This window comes from Mytilus trossulus, chromosome 8 (assembly GCF_036588685.1).
Source record: "Mytilus trossulus isolate FHL-02 chromosome 8, PNRI_Mtr1.1.1.hap1, whole genome shotgun sequence".
NCBI classification, from domain to species: domain Eukaryota; kingdom Metazoa; phylum Mollusca; class Bivalvia; order Mytilida; family Mytilidae; genus Mytilus; species Mytilus trossulus.
This window is the reverse complement of record NC_086380.1, coordinates 70,533,544-70,548,990: the sequence shown is the minus strand read 5'-3', so window position 1 is coordinate 70,548,990 and position 15,447 is coordinate 70,533,544. Positions and strand designations below refer to the sequence as shown.

The 15,447-nt window shown below is 33.6% G+C and overlaps 2 protein-coding genes across 2 annotated transcripts; one reads left to right on the top strand and one right to left on the bottom strand.

Moving 5' to 3' along the window:
* Window positions 1–295: 295 nt before the first annotated feature.
* LOC134727936 (uncharacterized) lies at window positions 296–8,868 on the bottom strand. The gene is made up of 5 exons (XM_063592332.1): window positions 8,824–8,868; window positions 8,334–8,455; window positions 7,161–7,329; window positions 1,406–2,354; window positions 296–480 (listed from the first exon to the last, which is right to left on the bottom strand). The coding sequence occupies exons 1-5, from the start codon at window positions 8,866–8,868 to the stop codon at window positions 296–298; spliced, it is 1,470 nt and encodes a 489-aa protein (XP_063448402.1).
* Window positions 8,869–10,346: 1,478 nt separating this feature from the next.
* On the top strand, window positions 10,347–12,909 carry LOC134682098 (uncharacterized). The gene is made up of 3 exons (XM_063541695.1): window positions 10,347–10,428; window positions 11,590–11,761; window positions 12,563–12,909. Exons 1-3 carry the CDS (start codon window positions 10,357–10,359, stop codon window positions 12,790–12,792), a joined length of 474 nt encoding a protein of 157 aa, XP_063397765.1. The 5' UTR covers window positions 10,347–10,356; the 3' UTR covers window positions 12,793–12,909.
* Window positions 12,910–15,447: the final 2,538 nt, after the last annotated feature.

Here is a 15,447-nt window from a genome sequence, read left to right as displayed (position 1 = left end):
TCTGGGTATCTGAAGAAGAAGAAAACATTATTAGATATGTCATATGCCACATTTTTATTGTGTGTGCACAGGCATGTGCTTCTGGCATTAAAATATTAACACTGGTATCAGTTTCCTAAAACATGAGGTGAAATAATTTTGTCAAAGGAATGGATTCAACATGTTGCTCTACAAAAACATGTACCAAATATGCTTAAACGTTTTTTTATTACTCTAATGTATATTTCTGTGTATGCTGTTCACATTTTACGTTTTTCTCCGTATCTTTAACCTTGATTAGGCGTTAGAGTTCTTATTACCTTCTGTTATAAGATGCTTCTTTGATTTGATAGTGAGATTTTGTTGTATGTTCGCTGGTCAACAAATAGCGTAACTTTTCTGTGGTCGGTAGTGGACAGGAGCTAGGCCGAGAAAGAAGCATCGGGCTGATGCTATTTTCTACTCTAAATCCATCATTAGAGTTCTTGATTTGTTGGCTTCCTACAAAACAGTTTCAAGAAATAGGATGACGCATACCCAAAGTTGAGTTCAATAAAATGGACATAAAAGGGGTAATATATTATTACAGTATGTTATTTTTATTTATTTATTACACAAGTATTTATCTTAATGAAATATGCATATAAAATGATAACATTTCGAATTAAAAACCGCTCGCATGCTCAGAGTCGGCGAATAAGACCTAAGAATGTCGAAGACAAGCCATTGACATTAAATTCGTAAGGAAAAATGTTTGGACATGACTAAACACAATCACTGGCTAAGTTTAGGGAATAAACTTATTTAGTCAAATATTTCTGGGTTAATATAAAAAACAGTACCCTTTTACTGTATTCAACATCGACAATGCTCGTGACCAAATATTTGAAAACCAAAACCTTAAACATGTCAGAAACATTGAAGATCTGAAATACGCGAAATGAATCAAATATTTTTTTTTCAAACCGTTATGGAGTCTTTCCTCGAGTTTATACATATCCAAATTATAAACTATTTAGTTTAACCAGCAGGTATAGCAGAAAATGCTGTATTTAATTGTTTTGTTCAGTGGCAAGTAGTTCGTGTTTAGTGTGAAAACTATCCATTATGATCATGACCAAAGGACACAGCAGTGATCTTTTACCATAAACTTTAAATATCAAAAGAAATGGACTCAACTATTCAGATAGAAATTATGCATAAGGACAAATAAAAAGATTAATTAAAGAAAATATAAATACTTAGTGGCAACTATAAATAAGATGGGGTATGATTGCCAATGATACAACTATACTATTCACTTTCCACATAATATTCACCAAAAAAAAGGGTTCCAAAAACGCAATTCTGCAAGCCTGACGCTTAACATACCAACAAACATACCCCCTCCTCAATATTCCTTTCATATTCTTTAATTGTTGCTTACCTATAAGTTCTTTGGTGGAGATTTCTACTGTACGTGAACATATCATTGGATTATCTATGAGACTGTGGTCAGGAACTAAGGATGTACAATTCTCCTGTTGGAATGTAAATGTTGGTACTCTGGGACTATTATGTTGAGATGAGTACACGGGATTAATGAATGCCTGATCGCTTACCGACCTTGAGTTAAAAAGGTCAGAAGCCTGTCTGTTTTCACTATGGTTACACTTGTGTATACTATTTCTTCCATCAATGTAATTTATTCCATACGTATGGGTTTCTTGGGCACATAATTGGACAGGGTTTCGTACTTGTGGCCAGTAGTTAGGCACTGGACTCAACTGATTTTCTGGTCCATATGATACACGCGTGTCGTCGATATTTTGATACCGAAATGCATGGTGGTAGTTATTTTGAACATTGACAAATGGAAGAATTCCACTATTGTGTGAAACAGGATTTCTTGATTGACTGTCGGCGTCAGCGTTAGAACCAATGTGTCGACAAAGTTGTGTTAAGTTTTGAATACAGTTTGTGCTTACAGACTGGTTAAAATTCGGTCGACTAACTGGTGGTATGCTACCGTACGAAAAATTATTGTTATAATCTAATGGCACCAACTTTGGAATGGTAACAAAATATTTGAAAGGTTGTGACGGGTGTCGATCTTGAATGTTGCTCTGAAGTGTTTCTTGACAAACATGCTGTGGAGTTGTCGTGGTGCATTGTGATGTACTAAATAGGTTTGTACCATGTGAATTGGCGTTGTCAGTGGAATGCATTTCGGTCGATTCGCTTGGTTCATCTTTTTTAGTGTTTCTAGACCTTGCTTGTGTGCCATTTTTACTCAAAAGCTCACGTTTCTTTTTCATGTACAGTTCATAGTTCAATTGATTTTTCTCGGCACTCATTTTCTGTCGTCGTCTGGCGTTTGCAAACCAAGTTTTAACCTATATTGAAATACAACATTTATATTTATTACATATTATCTATTATATATCATTTTTCATATATGATAGCGGCAGATTGGCCTAAGTATATTTCTGTCCATGGGAGTTAAATATAGATTATCTGGGCTGCTAGGCATTGATATCGTAAAATATCAAGAGCCTAATTCTGTATATATTTTCGGCCAGAGAGTCAAAGGGAGAAGATGAAAGTGATGTCTTCAAATTGATAAGAGCGGCCGATATTTTAACGATATCTATACGCACAAAATCCGATAATCTGCTTATCGTGAAATTTCTGTTTTTAATCGCCTTCCCCTAAGGGAGATCAGCGCTTGACGAAAACTTTCTGTCACTTTCTGTTATTAACTCAAAATTGATTTCCAAATTTCAGGCAAATAATTCTTAATAATTCAATCAATCCAGTAGGTCATAATTCATACTTATTTAAGACTAGTCAATGGTTAATATTACCAATCAATTCAATGCAATCCAGTGGCAAATAGTTCATAATAATAAAAGACAATGCAGTGGCAAATAGTTCATAATAATTTAAAACAATGCAGTGGCACATAGTTCATAATAATTTAAAAAAGCAATCCAGTGGCACATAGTTCATAACAATTAAAAGCAATCCAGTGGCAAATAGTTCACACTATTTAAAGAAAATGCATTGTCAAATAGTTCTTTCTAATTGAAGACAATCCGGTGGCAAATAATTCATACTAGTTAAGAGAAAATCCAGTGGTGAAAATAGTTCTTACTAATTAAAGACAATCCAGTCGCAAATAGTGCATAGCAATTGAAAACAATTCAGTGCAAAATAATTTATACTTATTTAAGATAATCCAGTGACAAATAGTGCATACTAATTAAAGACAATTTAGTGGCAAATAGTGCTCACTATTTAAAGAAAATGCATTGTCAAATAGTTCTTTCTAATTGAAGACAATCCGGTGGCAAATAATTCATACTAGTTAAGAGAAAATCCAGTGGTGAAAATAGTTCTTACTAATTAAAGACAATCCAGTCGCAAATAGTGCATAGCAATTGAAAACAATTCAGTGCAAAATAATTTATACTTATTTAAGATAATCCAGTGACAAATAGTTCATACTAATTAAAGACAATTTAGTGGCAAATAGTGCTCACTATTTAAAGAAAATGCATTGTCAAATAGTTCTTTCTTATTGAAGACAATCCGGTGGCAAATAGTTCATACCAGTTAAGAGAAAATCCAGTGGTAAAAATAGTTCTTTCTTATTAAAGACAATTCAGTCGCAAATAGTTCATACTAATTAAAGACAATCCAGTCGCAAATAGTTCATACTGATTTAAGACAATTCAGTCGCAAATAGTTCATACTAATTTAAGACAATTCAGTCGCAAATAGTTCATACTAATTTAAGACAATCCAGTGGCAAATAGTTCATACTAATTAAAGACAATCCAGTGGCAAATAGTTTATACTAATTTAAGACAATCCAGTGGCAAATAGTTCATACTAATTTAAGACAATCCAGTGGCAAATAGTTCATACTAATTTAAGACAATCCAGTGGCAAATAGTTCATACTAATTTAAGACAATTCAGTCGCAAATAGTTCATACTAATTCAAAACAATCCACTGGCAAATAGTTCATACTAATTAAAGACAATCCAGTCGCAAATAGTTCATACTAATTTAAGACAATCCAGTCGCAAATAGTTCATACTAATTTAAGACAATCCAGTGGCAAATAGTTCATACTAATTAAAGACAATCCAGTGGCAAATAGTTTATACTAATTTAAGACAATCCAGTGGCAAATAGTTCTTACTTATTTAAGACAATCCAGTGGCAAATAGTTCATACTGATTTAAGACAATCCAGTCGCAAATAGTTCATACTAATTAAAGACAATCCAGTGGCAAATAGTTCATACTAATTTAAGACAATTCAGTCGCAAATAGTTCATACTAATTTAAGACAATCCAGTGGCAAATAGTTCATACTAATTAAAGACAATCCAGTGGCAAATAGTTTATACTAATTTAAGACAATCCAGCGGCAAATGATTCATACTAATAAAAGACAATCCAGCGGCAAATGATTCATACTAATAAAAGACAATCCAGCGGCAAATGATTCATACTAATAAAAGACAATCCAGCGGCAAATGATTCATACTAATAAAAGACAATCCAGTCGCAAATAGTGCATAGCAATTGAAAACAATTCAGTGCAAAATAATTTATACTTATTTAAGATAATCCAGTGACAAATAGTTCATACTAATTAAAGACAATTTAGTGGCAAATAGTGCTCACTATTTAAAGAAAATGCATTGTCAAATAGTTCTTTCTAATTGAAGACAATCCGGTAGCAAATAATTCATACTAGTTAAGAGAAAATCCAGTGGTGAAAATAGTTCTTACTAATTAAAGACAATCCAGTCGCAAATAGTGCATAGCAATTGAAAACAATTCAGTGCAAAATAATTTATACTTATTTAAGATAATCCAGTGACAAATAGTTCATACTAATTAAAGACAATTTAGTGGCAAATAGTGCTCACTATTTAAAGAAAATGCATTGTCAAATAGTTCTTTCTTATTGAAGACAATCCGGTGGCAAATAGTTCATACCAGTTAAGAGAAAATCCAGTGGTAAAAATAGTTCTTTCTTATTAAAGACAATTCAGTCGCAAATAGTTCATACTAATTAAAGACAATCCAGTCGCAAATAGTTCATACTGATTTAAGACAATTCAGTCGCAAATAGTTCATACTAATTTAAGACAATCCAGTGGCAAATAGTTCATACTAATTAAAGACAATCCAGTGGCAAATAGTTTATACTAATTTAAGACAATCCAGTGGCAAATAGTTCATACTAATTTAAGACAATCCAGTGGCAAATAGTTCATACTGATTTAAGACAATCCAGTGGCAAATAGTTCATACTAATTTAAGACAATTCAGTCGCAAATAGTTCATACTAATTCAAAACAATCCACTGGCAAATAGTTCATACTAATTAAAGACAATCCAGTCGCAAATAGTTCATACTAATTTAAGACAATCCAGTCGCAAATAGTTCATACTAATTTAAGACAATCCAGTGGCAAATAGTTCATACTAATTAAAGACAATCCAGTGGCAAATAGTTTATACTAATTTAAGACAATCCAGTGGCAAATAGTTCTTACTTATTTAAGACAATCCAGTGGCAAATAGTTCATACTGATTTAAGACAATTCAGTCGCAAATAGTTCATTCTTATTTAAGACAATCCAGTGGCAAATAGTTCATACTAATTTAAGACAATCCAGTGGCAAATGGTTCATACTAATTAAAGACAATCCAGCGGCAAATGATTCATACTAATAAAAGACAATCCAGCGGCAAATGATTCATACTAATAAAAGACAATCCAGCGGCAAATGATTCATACTAATAAAAGACAATCCAGCGGCAAATGATTCATACTAATAAAAGACAATCCAGCGGCAAATGATTCATACTAATAAAAGACAATCCAGCGGCAAATGATTCAATCTTATAAAAGACAATCCAGCGGCCAATGATTCATACTAATAAAAGACAATCCAGTGGCAAATGATTCATACTAATAAAAGACAATCCAGCGGCCAATGATTCATACTAATAAAAGACAATCCAGTGGCAAATGATTCAATCTTATAAAAGACAATCCAGCGGCCAATGATTCATACTAATAAAAGACAATCCAGTGGCAAATGATTCATACTAATAAAAGACAATCCAGCGGCTAATGATTCATACTAATAAAAGACAATCCAGCGGCAAATGATTCATACTAATAAAAGACAATCCAGCGGCAAATGATTCATACTAATAAAAGACAATCCAGCGGCAAATGATTCATACTAATAAAGACAATCCAGCGGCAAATAGTTCATACTTATTAAAGACAATCCAGTGCAAAATAGTTCACATGACTTAAAGAAACTACAGTGGCAAATAGTTCACTCAATTGAAGAAAATCCAGTGGCAAATAGTTCAAGCTAATTAAAGAACATCCAGTGGCAAATTATTCATTCTTATCAAAGCCAATTCGGTAGCTAGTAGCAGTATTTTTTTAGGGATTGCCGTTGGTTGCTGTCTCTCACATTAATTTTTGCGTATACTGTTTGATCATTACTCAGGACGTTCTTTTTCTCGTTGAACTGTTTTACATTTCATACAGTATGGGGTTTGCTCAGTGTAGAATGTCGTACACAGATACCTATAGTTGCTAACATGCAAATTATTTGACAAATTGAACCTCAGCATGAACCCAGGATCTGTATTTGATTTGGCAACTGGTAGATATTCCCCTTGAGCTCGACTGGCCACTTATAGCGCTGCATTTATAGTTAATGAATAGACTTTTTACCTGCCGACGTCTTTAAAAGTTGCTTACTTTGGGAGCCCCTGGCCTCTCCTTTTTAATTTCCTTAATTGAACCGCATATGATATTGTATCATTTGCATGAATCATAACCAATTTCCTAATCGAGTTATTCAAGTTAAATATAGTAAAAAACGAGTCTGCGGCGAGTGTATTATTAGAATTCAAATATATATATATCCCTTATTTTAAACATTCTTTTTGTGTTAAAATGAAAATTCCACGACTCCTTGATATAATCTTTTGTGCATACCAATATGACAGGTTCCGGTGTCAAACTTTAACATCAGACATTTTTTTTTCTTTGTACAACCGTAAGAGAAATTTATATTAGTAATATTAAGTTAAAACAATATTTTTTAAAGTCAAATTGAAATAAAGTCAAGTTGACGTTACCTGATAATGTGTAAGTCCTGCTCGATTTGCGATCTCCTCTCTTGTTGCTTGTGTAGGATAAGGGTTTTGAGAATTTTCTGACCACCACGATTTCAGTACAGATTTTGCCTGGTCGGAAAGTTTGGCCGTGGATCTTCCACCAGGGCTTATATTAGCAGGTGGTGGATATCTAGAGAAATAAAATAAAATTGTTTCAATATTCTCAGTCGTTCTCCGAAGAAAATCGTATCCGGCTGCTTATTTACATTTCCATCTGGCAAACCTCAACTCAATCACATATATTCAGATTTGTTTTGGATGCAGTAAAGCTGAAATTTCCACAGTACTTATACGAAGGTCTAAATATGGGAGAGTACCTTTCTTTTCTATTTTTTTTTAGTGTACTGGTATTTAGGACTTTATTCTTCGTTTTATATTTTTTATTCTCTGTTCTTTATATGTTCGCACCAACAAATTATCTATTCTTGAATTTTTGGACCATTCTTTTCCATTCTTCATTTAATAGTAACTATGAACTGCGTGGACGCAACTACAATTTATGATAGTGATGAATGGCTGTCCGACCAAATCGTTTATCGTTAATTTAATTCAAAAGATTTGAGTAATACAGCAAAATGCATTGAGTGTGTAGGTATATGTCATATCTTTGGCTAGCTTGTTTGTTAGCTGAACCGTGAAATCATTATAAGGATAACTAAACTACCCTTCTTTCGGAGTAGTCTAGTCCTACAGACAGATAGAGTGAGTATATATGTCGAACTAGTCTACTTTTAAAGAAGGGTAGTAAACTTACCTAATAATAACTTCACGGTTCATCTAGCTGCAGCCAGCAAGCTAACCAAGGATATTACCTTTACCTACACGCTCAATGCATTTTGCTGTAATTTCTTTGACAAAATCAAGTTCTAATTACTTACTTCTGTCGTGTTCGGAACTTCATCAGAGTTGTAAGAGGTTTCCCCACTTGTTCTAATTACGTACCTCTGACGTGTTCGGAACTTCATCAGAGGTGAGAGAGATTTCCCCACTTGTTCTAATTACTTACTTCTGTCGTGTTCGGAACTTCATCAGAGGTGAGAGAGATTTCCCCACTTGTTCTAATTACTTACTTCTGTCGTGTTCGGAACTTCATCAGAGGTGAGAGAGATTTCCCCACTTGTTCTAATTACTTACTTCTGTCGTGTTCGGAACTTCATCAGAGGTGTGAGAGGTTTCCCAACTTGTTCTTCTTTCAGTGCGTATTGTGCATTATCCCAGATTTCGATTAAACCGGAATTATCTGAAAACTTACCAGTCTACAAAAAAAAACCAGTGGAATTTAAATATAATATTGTTTGAATAAAAAAAACCTTATTGATGAATATCATTCCCAATTAAGGATAAAAGCAGGCATAAGATATAAACAACAGAATACTAGTACTTAAACAGTAAAATTGGTATTCTCATCCGCGTGACAGTTTTAATGGCTGTTGGTGTTGACGGAATTAAGAAAATGGATTAATTTGTATCTGTAAGACAATAAAATTGAAAATGAATGTGTAAAAGAGACAGCAACCCGACCATAGAACAGACAACAACAGAAGGTCACCAATAGGCCTTAAAATGCAGCGAGACAATGCCTGGCTTTACTCTCTTGGGGGTATTGAATGTATTTTTTTATTACAATTTTTTTTAAAGGTTTCAGTTTTAATCCATCTTTTGGTCGCATGTTCAGTAAAACAACTTTGACTTACAAATATATGTAGTAAATAAGCTATTATAATGAATTGTCAATATGCCAATTTTATTTTAAACTACGCACCAATAAGGATTTCAAATTAGAGCTATTTTCCTAATGCTTGCAGTTTATATATAAACTTAGAAAGATGTGGTATGATTGCCAATGAGACAACTGTCCACAAGAGACCAAAATGACACAGACAGGCAAATGTTTGGTTGTCTGGCATGCTTCCTTTGGTTGTATAAATGTTTGCTCAAGCATTTCTATTATGAACTGCAATTAACTCTGCGTTATACTTAACGGGCAATAACATCTGAATCCGTTGTTCTAAATAAATGCTAGCTACTTGAAGGGGTGGTTGGCTTGCTTGCCTATTTGGAAAAATGATACCATACGCAAATCTTAATTCAAATGCTTGAGCAATTTATACCTCTTGTCAAATTTACTTTAAATGCTTTAGTTTTTGGAGATATGAGCCAACATCCGGAATTTGACCACTATGTTATTTTTTTAGCCATGTTTGTTGATGGAGTCAAAACTTTGGGTGCAATTTATAAACTAGATACCCTGAGGAACATACAGTTTAAGTTTGAAGGTATTTCAATTTGGTCCAGTAGTTTCAGTGAAGATTAAATCTGTCCTGGTTTTGTGTTCTTTCGAGCTTAATGGTCAATTTTATGTAAGTATTAAGTTAATAAATATGACCATTCTTTGTAAATTAACTTTTTCATATATTTTCTATTACTAGTACTAGTAGTACAAGAAAAATATTTGTAAATACCCCTCCCATATTGACAGTTATTTCTTTTATTCATGAGATGTCGCATTACGTCTATTGTATACGATACAAGTAAAAATATAGAGGAAATAAAAAAACATTTACATTGACTTTGGAATAAATCAAAATACCGATCGTCCGAAACCCTTTTACAGCCGATTCCATTGAGAGTGTAGGCAAATTTACAATGTATGGTTAGTTTGTTTGCTAGCAGAATCGTTTAGTCATTATAAGGTCAGGTAAACTACTCTTCTTTAAAAGTAGACTAGTCCGACCGATAACCAATCTATCTGTCTGTAGGACTAGGCTATTTCAAAAGGAGGGTAGTATACCTGACCTTATGATGACCTCACGATTCAGCTAACCAGGGATTCTACCTTTACCTTCACACTCAATGGAATTGGTTGTTATATGTTAGTCAATGCCGTTAAACTTATAGCAGTGATATTGCATTGAGAAACATTATACTACTTGTACCATGAGTATATAGGAGCGGTTTTTCTTCTTCATTCTAGCAGAATAGTTGACAATCTAGGCAATGATAATCAAATACTATTCTTCTTCTTCTTCCAAGTAAGGAACCATATTCATGCTGAATGTTTTTTGGTCCCGCGAAAACTTAGCGCATAAATTAATAACGTTTATAAAGTATACTTGAGGATTCATTTTTCTTTTTTTGCAGAAATATAGATATAGAAATGGACGGAGAGAAACGACAGACTTTCGGACACGAAGTTGTACGGCGTATCCGGTCATTCGTGTTTGGAAAGGTACAATAGGTACAATATGGGCTTTTAATTTATTCCCACCTGTACACTATACGTTTCTCTTGGATTAATCTTGTCCCCCTCTGGTATTTCATAAATTAATATCGCAATTGACAGAATGAAAAGACAAAATTTCGGACACGGTGTTTTACGATGTATACGATTATTCGTGTTTGGAAAGGAAAAATAATCAAAAATATATACACACGTAATTTTTTTTATATTTCCTAGTCTTACATAAGTATATGATTATGTTTAAGGTTAATAATATATAATAAAATTGAGAATGGAAATGGGGAATGTGTCAAAGAGACAACAACCCGACCAAATAAAAAACAACACCAGAAGGTCACCAACAGGTCTTCAATGTAGCGAGAAATTCCCGCACCCGGAGGCGTCCTTCAGCTGGCCTCTAAACAAATATATACTAGTCCAGTGATAATGAACGCCATACTAATATATAAACACATTTCCAAAACACGACTTTTTTTCGAGTAAGATAGACAATTCACGGCGTATTCAAATTATTTTTGCGGCATTCAGCTTTTTAAAGTCGTGGACTGACTTTTTCGGGAGGTCTGGACGGGCCCTAGGGATGAGGGATTTTTTTTCTCGGGAGATCGGGATTCATGCAGCGTTTATTTTTCCGGGAATTCGGGATGAATTTTTAAAAATACATAGGGATAAAGATTAAAGGAAAACCTGTCGAAAAAATTAAATGACAGATTGAAACAACCATACGTTGAAAGCATTTCTTCCAATGAATTTTAAGAGTCGAGTTAAGTGAATTTATGTTGTTACAAATGTAACAGCAAAGAAGTTAATTACACGAAGTCAGAGTTGTAAATATTGAGTTTGTCGATCATATATTTATTTCCATTAACAACAAACCATAGATTATGGGCGTAACTAAACGGTATGGTACGATTAGACAATTAAGACAACGCTTAGTGCCTTTTACCAAAAAGCTGAGACTTGTATTTGCGACTGAAACGGACAAACGGACAAAAGTTAAGCAGAAAATCATCTCTTTAAAGCGATGATATAATTATCAAATATATATCGCATGTTCACATTTGCAACTTAATATTTTTTTCATCTCTGTTAAAAATTTTAAGGATTTGAATTAATTTGCTAAACATGCTTCATGATTTGTTCTTTCAGAAAAAAGAAACGCACAGTACAAATAATCCTTTCATTTATTGTGGAAACATTAAACTGTTGAGATTAACCAACACTAAAACAAAGTCCACAAATCCAAATCAGAAGGAAGTTCATCAACAGAAGAAAGCCGAAGAACAACAGAAGAAACACGAGGAAGAACATCAACAGCAAGGTAATTTAGCATTAATTGATTTTCTTGACTAATGTCCAGTCGCCGATATTTTTACCTATATAAGTTATGCTGTAAACGTTTGTGGCATTGTATAACAGGTATGAACAAATGTCATAGAATATTAAATTAGGTATATTTGTATCGTTATATGCAAATTCAAAATATTATCGGGTTTTAGGCAACAATTGGTCCAGTATAAATTGTGTTGGAGCTGTTGATTTTGCCTATTTCCGTCTGGAATTTTGCTCGCAGTTCAGTATTTTTATTATTTTATTTTTTGAAGAAATAGTTTAAAAATTCTTTTTTTTTTAATATAGGACAGCTATTCACAACAAAATCGATACTTGATGACAATAATTAATAAACCCTGCTTTGTACAGCTTTGTCGTGGAACGCTTGTACTCTATTTACTCTTGTTACAAAATGTAATTTAACAAAACAAAAACAAAAAGCACAAATAAAGTTATTAAGAAATATGTATTTTATAAAGAAAACCATAAATTGGCATTACTAAGGCAAACGAGAAACGATAGCAAAGGATAACAAAAGAATAATCAAACTTATTAGTCGAAAAGAACTAATAATGGCATGACAAAATAAAAAGAGAGGACTAATAGACACGGGGGAGGGGGGGGGGCTAATAGACAAACAACAAAATACAACATAGAAAACCAAAGAATGAGCATAATTAACCCCACTAACAATCGGAGTGATATATGGTGCTCTGGAAGGGTAAGCAGAATATGTCCATGGCATTATGATTATGTCCACGTGTCTATGTTATTAACTATTTTTTTTCAGAAAGCAATGAGAAAAAAGGAAAAAAGGAAGGAAAAATTCCGTTCTCTCTATTTGTAAAATGTGCCAAAAATAGTTTATCTACCAAACAGAGTCGCCAGCAGCTATATCGGGAGTCTTACACCTACTTTTGGGATTTCTTGTTTGGTTACGCGGCAGACAAGGCACGTATGGCAGAAGAGGAATACTACAATGAATTCTACGCTGATTTTGATGATGAAGAATTTTACTAACTTATTTGTATATTTAAATGTGATGGAGAAAGCGAGAGAGATGATTGTCTATGTGTATTTGTGTGTTTGTATGTGTGTGAGAGAGAATGATTTCTTTTTTTCCTTCTTTGAATTGAATAATATATGTCACAAACTTATCACAATTATTTTAGTTCATATATTATAGTGTGTCTGTATTTGTTGTAATGTTACATTATACTGTAGGTTAGGGTGAAGATTGGCGCCCGTGAAAAACGTTTAAACCCACTGTATGTATATGCACCTTCTCATTCAGTTGCCTGTTGTTCAGTGGTTGCCGATTGTTTGTGTGGTTCATAGGAGTTTTTCATTTATTGGGATATTTTGTTTAAAGATTAGACCGTTGGGGTTCCTGTTTAAATTGTTTAATATAAAAAAGAAGATGTGGTATTATTGCCAATAGGACAACTATCCACAAAAGACCAAAATGACACAGACATTAACAACTATAGGTCACCGTACGGCCTTAACAATGAGCAAAGCCCAAACCGCAGTCAGCTATAAAGGGCTCGATAAGACAATGTAAAACAATTCAAATAAAAAAACGAACGGCCTTATTTATGTAAAACAAACTAGAGGCTCTAAAGAGCCTGTGTCGCTCACCTTGATCTATGTGTCAGAATATTAAACAAAGGACGCAAATTCCCTCCGCTCCAATTTCGATGTAATAAAACAAAACTCAACACATAAGTAATGATAATCATATTTTGGCATAAATTTAACGGGAGGGTGGGTAAATTTAACGTGTTGAATTGACCAGTAAACTTTTCGAAATGACCAGGAAATATTTATGAAAATTTACCTGAAGTGAACAGGTATTTCAATTAACCAATCAAATGCGTATAAATTACAAACGATAATTTTTTGTACAAACAGGTAACGAGTAATGTCGAAAGCATCCGAGATGGAATTAAGTATTTTTAATTAATTAAAAATTTACCGATGGATTCATGACAAAATTGTGTTTCGGTGATCGTGATGAGTTTGAACATCTTAATTTACTGAACATTCTTGCTGCTTACAATTATCTCTATCTGTAATGAACTTGGCCCAGTAGTTTCAGAGGAGAAGATTTTTGTAAAAGATTACTAAGATTTATGAAAAAAATGGTTAAAAATTGACTATAAAGGGAATAACTCCTAAAGAGGTCAACTGACAATTTCTTTCATGATTACTTACTTGTAGATCTTACTTTGCCGACATTCATTGGTTTTTTTTACAGTTTATCTCTATCTATAATAATATTCAAGATAATAACTCATAAAAGCAAAATTTCCTTAAAATTACCAATTTGGGGCAGCAACCCAACAACGGGTTGTCCGATTCATCTGAAAATTTCAGGGCAGGTAGATTTTGACTTGATAAAAAAAGTTATCCCATGTCAGATTTGCTCTTAATGCTTTGGTTTTTCAGTTATAAGCCAAAAACTGAATTTTACCCCTCTGTTCTATTTTTAGCTGTGGCGGCCATCTTGGTTGGTTGACCGGGTCACGCCACACATTTTTAAAACTATATACCAAAAATGATGATTGTGGCCAAGTTTGGTTTAATTTAACCATGTCGTTTCAGAGAAGAAGATTTTTGTAAAAGATTACTAAGATTTACGAAAAATTGTTAAAAATTGACTATAAAGGGCAATAACTCCTAAAGGGATCAACTGACCATTTCAGTCATGTTGACTTATTTGTTAATCTTACTTCGCTGAACATTATTGCTGTTTACAGTTTATCTCTATCTATAATAATATTCAAGAAAATAACCAAAACAGCAAAATTTCCTTAAAATTATCAATTCACGGGCAGCAACCCAACAACAGGTTGTCCGATTCATCTGAAAATTTCAGGGTAGATAGATCCCGACCTGATAACCAATTTTACTTCATAGATATAGGAAGATGTGGTGTGAGTGCCAATGAGACAACTCTCCATCCAAATAACAATTTAAAAAGTTCATGTCAGATTTGCTCTAAATGCTTTGGTTTTTGAGTTATAAGCCAAAAACTGCATTTTACCCCTATGTTCTATTTTTAGCTGTGGAGGCCATCTTGGTTGGATGGCGGTGTCACGCCACACATTTTTTAAACTAGATACCCAAATGATGATTATGGCCAAGTTTGGTTTAATTTGGCTCAGTTGTTTCAGAGGAGAAGATTTTTGTAAAAGTTAACGACGACGGACGCAAAGTGATGGGAAAAGCTCACTTGGCCCTTCGGGCCAGGTGAGCCAAAAATTAGTCAGTTTAGGGCCCTAATAGCTTGCCGTTGAGGGTGAGCCAAGGACCAGCGTTGAAGACCGTACTTTGACCTATAAGTGTTAACTTTTTATACATTGTGACTTGGGTGGAGATTTGTCTCTACTGTACACATACAACAACTTTTTATTTAAATAGTTGTTCATTCTACACCCAATTCGTATGAATTTGTTAAAAGAGCTGTTAGTATACATGCGAAGGATTGCGTCATTATGTTTGATATAGGCACACACAGAAGGGTATGTTAGATAACAGAAAATATTATACTTTGAAATGGTTCACACCTTGATCCATCAAATCGGGATTTTGTGGTTCATTGGAGAGAAAATTGTGTTACACTCTCAGTATACATGTATATATTACATGTACGAGGCATCACATGTAGTG

Excerpts from the sequence above, each read along its gene's own strand:
- LOC134682098 (XM_063541695.1), top strand. The coding sequence starts at position 10,357 with ATGGACGGAGAGAAACGACAGACTTTCGGACACGAAGTTGTACGGCGT. Across the intron at positions 10,429-11,589 it reads GGTCATTCGTGTTTGGAAAG|AAAAAAGAAACGCACAGTAC; the intron begins GTACAATAGGTA and ends TTGTTCTTTCAG. Across the intron at positions 11,762-12,562 it reads GGAAGAACATCAACAGCAAG|AAAGCAATGAGAAAAAAGGA; the intron begins GTAATTTAGCAT and ends ATTTTTTTTCAG.
- LOC134727936 (XM_063592332.1), bottom strand. The coding sequence starts at position 8,868 with ATGCGACCAAAAGATGGATTAAAACTGAAACCTTTAAAAAAAATT. Across the intron at positions 2,355-7,160 it reads CAGGACTTACACATTATCAG|GTTAAAACTTGGTTTGCAAA; the intron begins GTAACGTCAACT and ends ATTTCAATATAG. Across the intron at positions 481-1,405 it reads CTCCACCAAAGAACTTATAG|GAAGCCAACAAATCAAGAAC; the intron begins GTAAGCAACAAT and ends ACTGTTTTGTAG.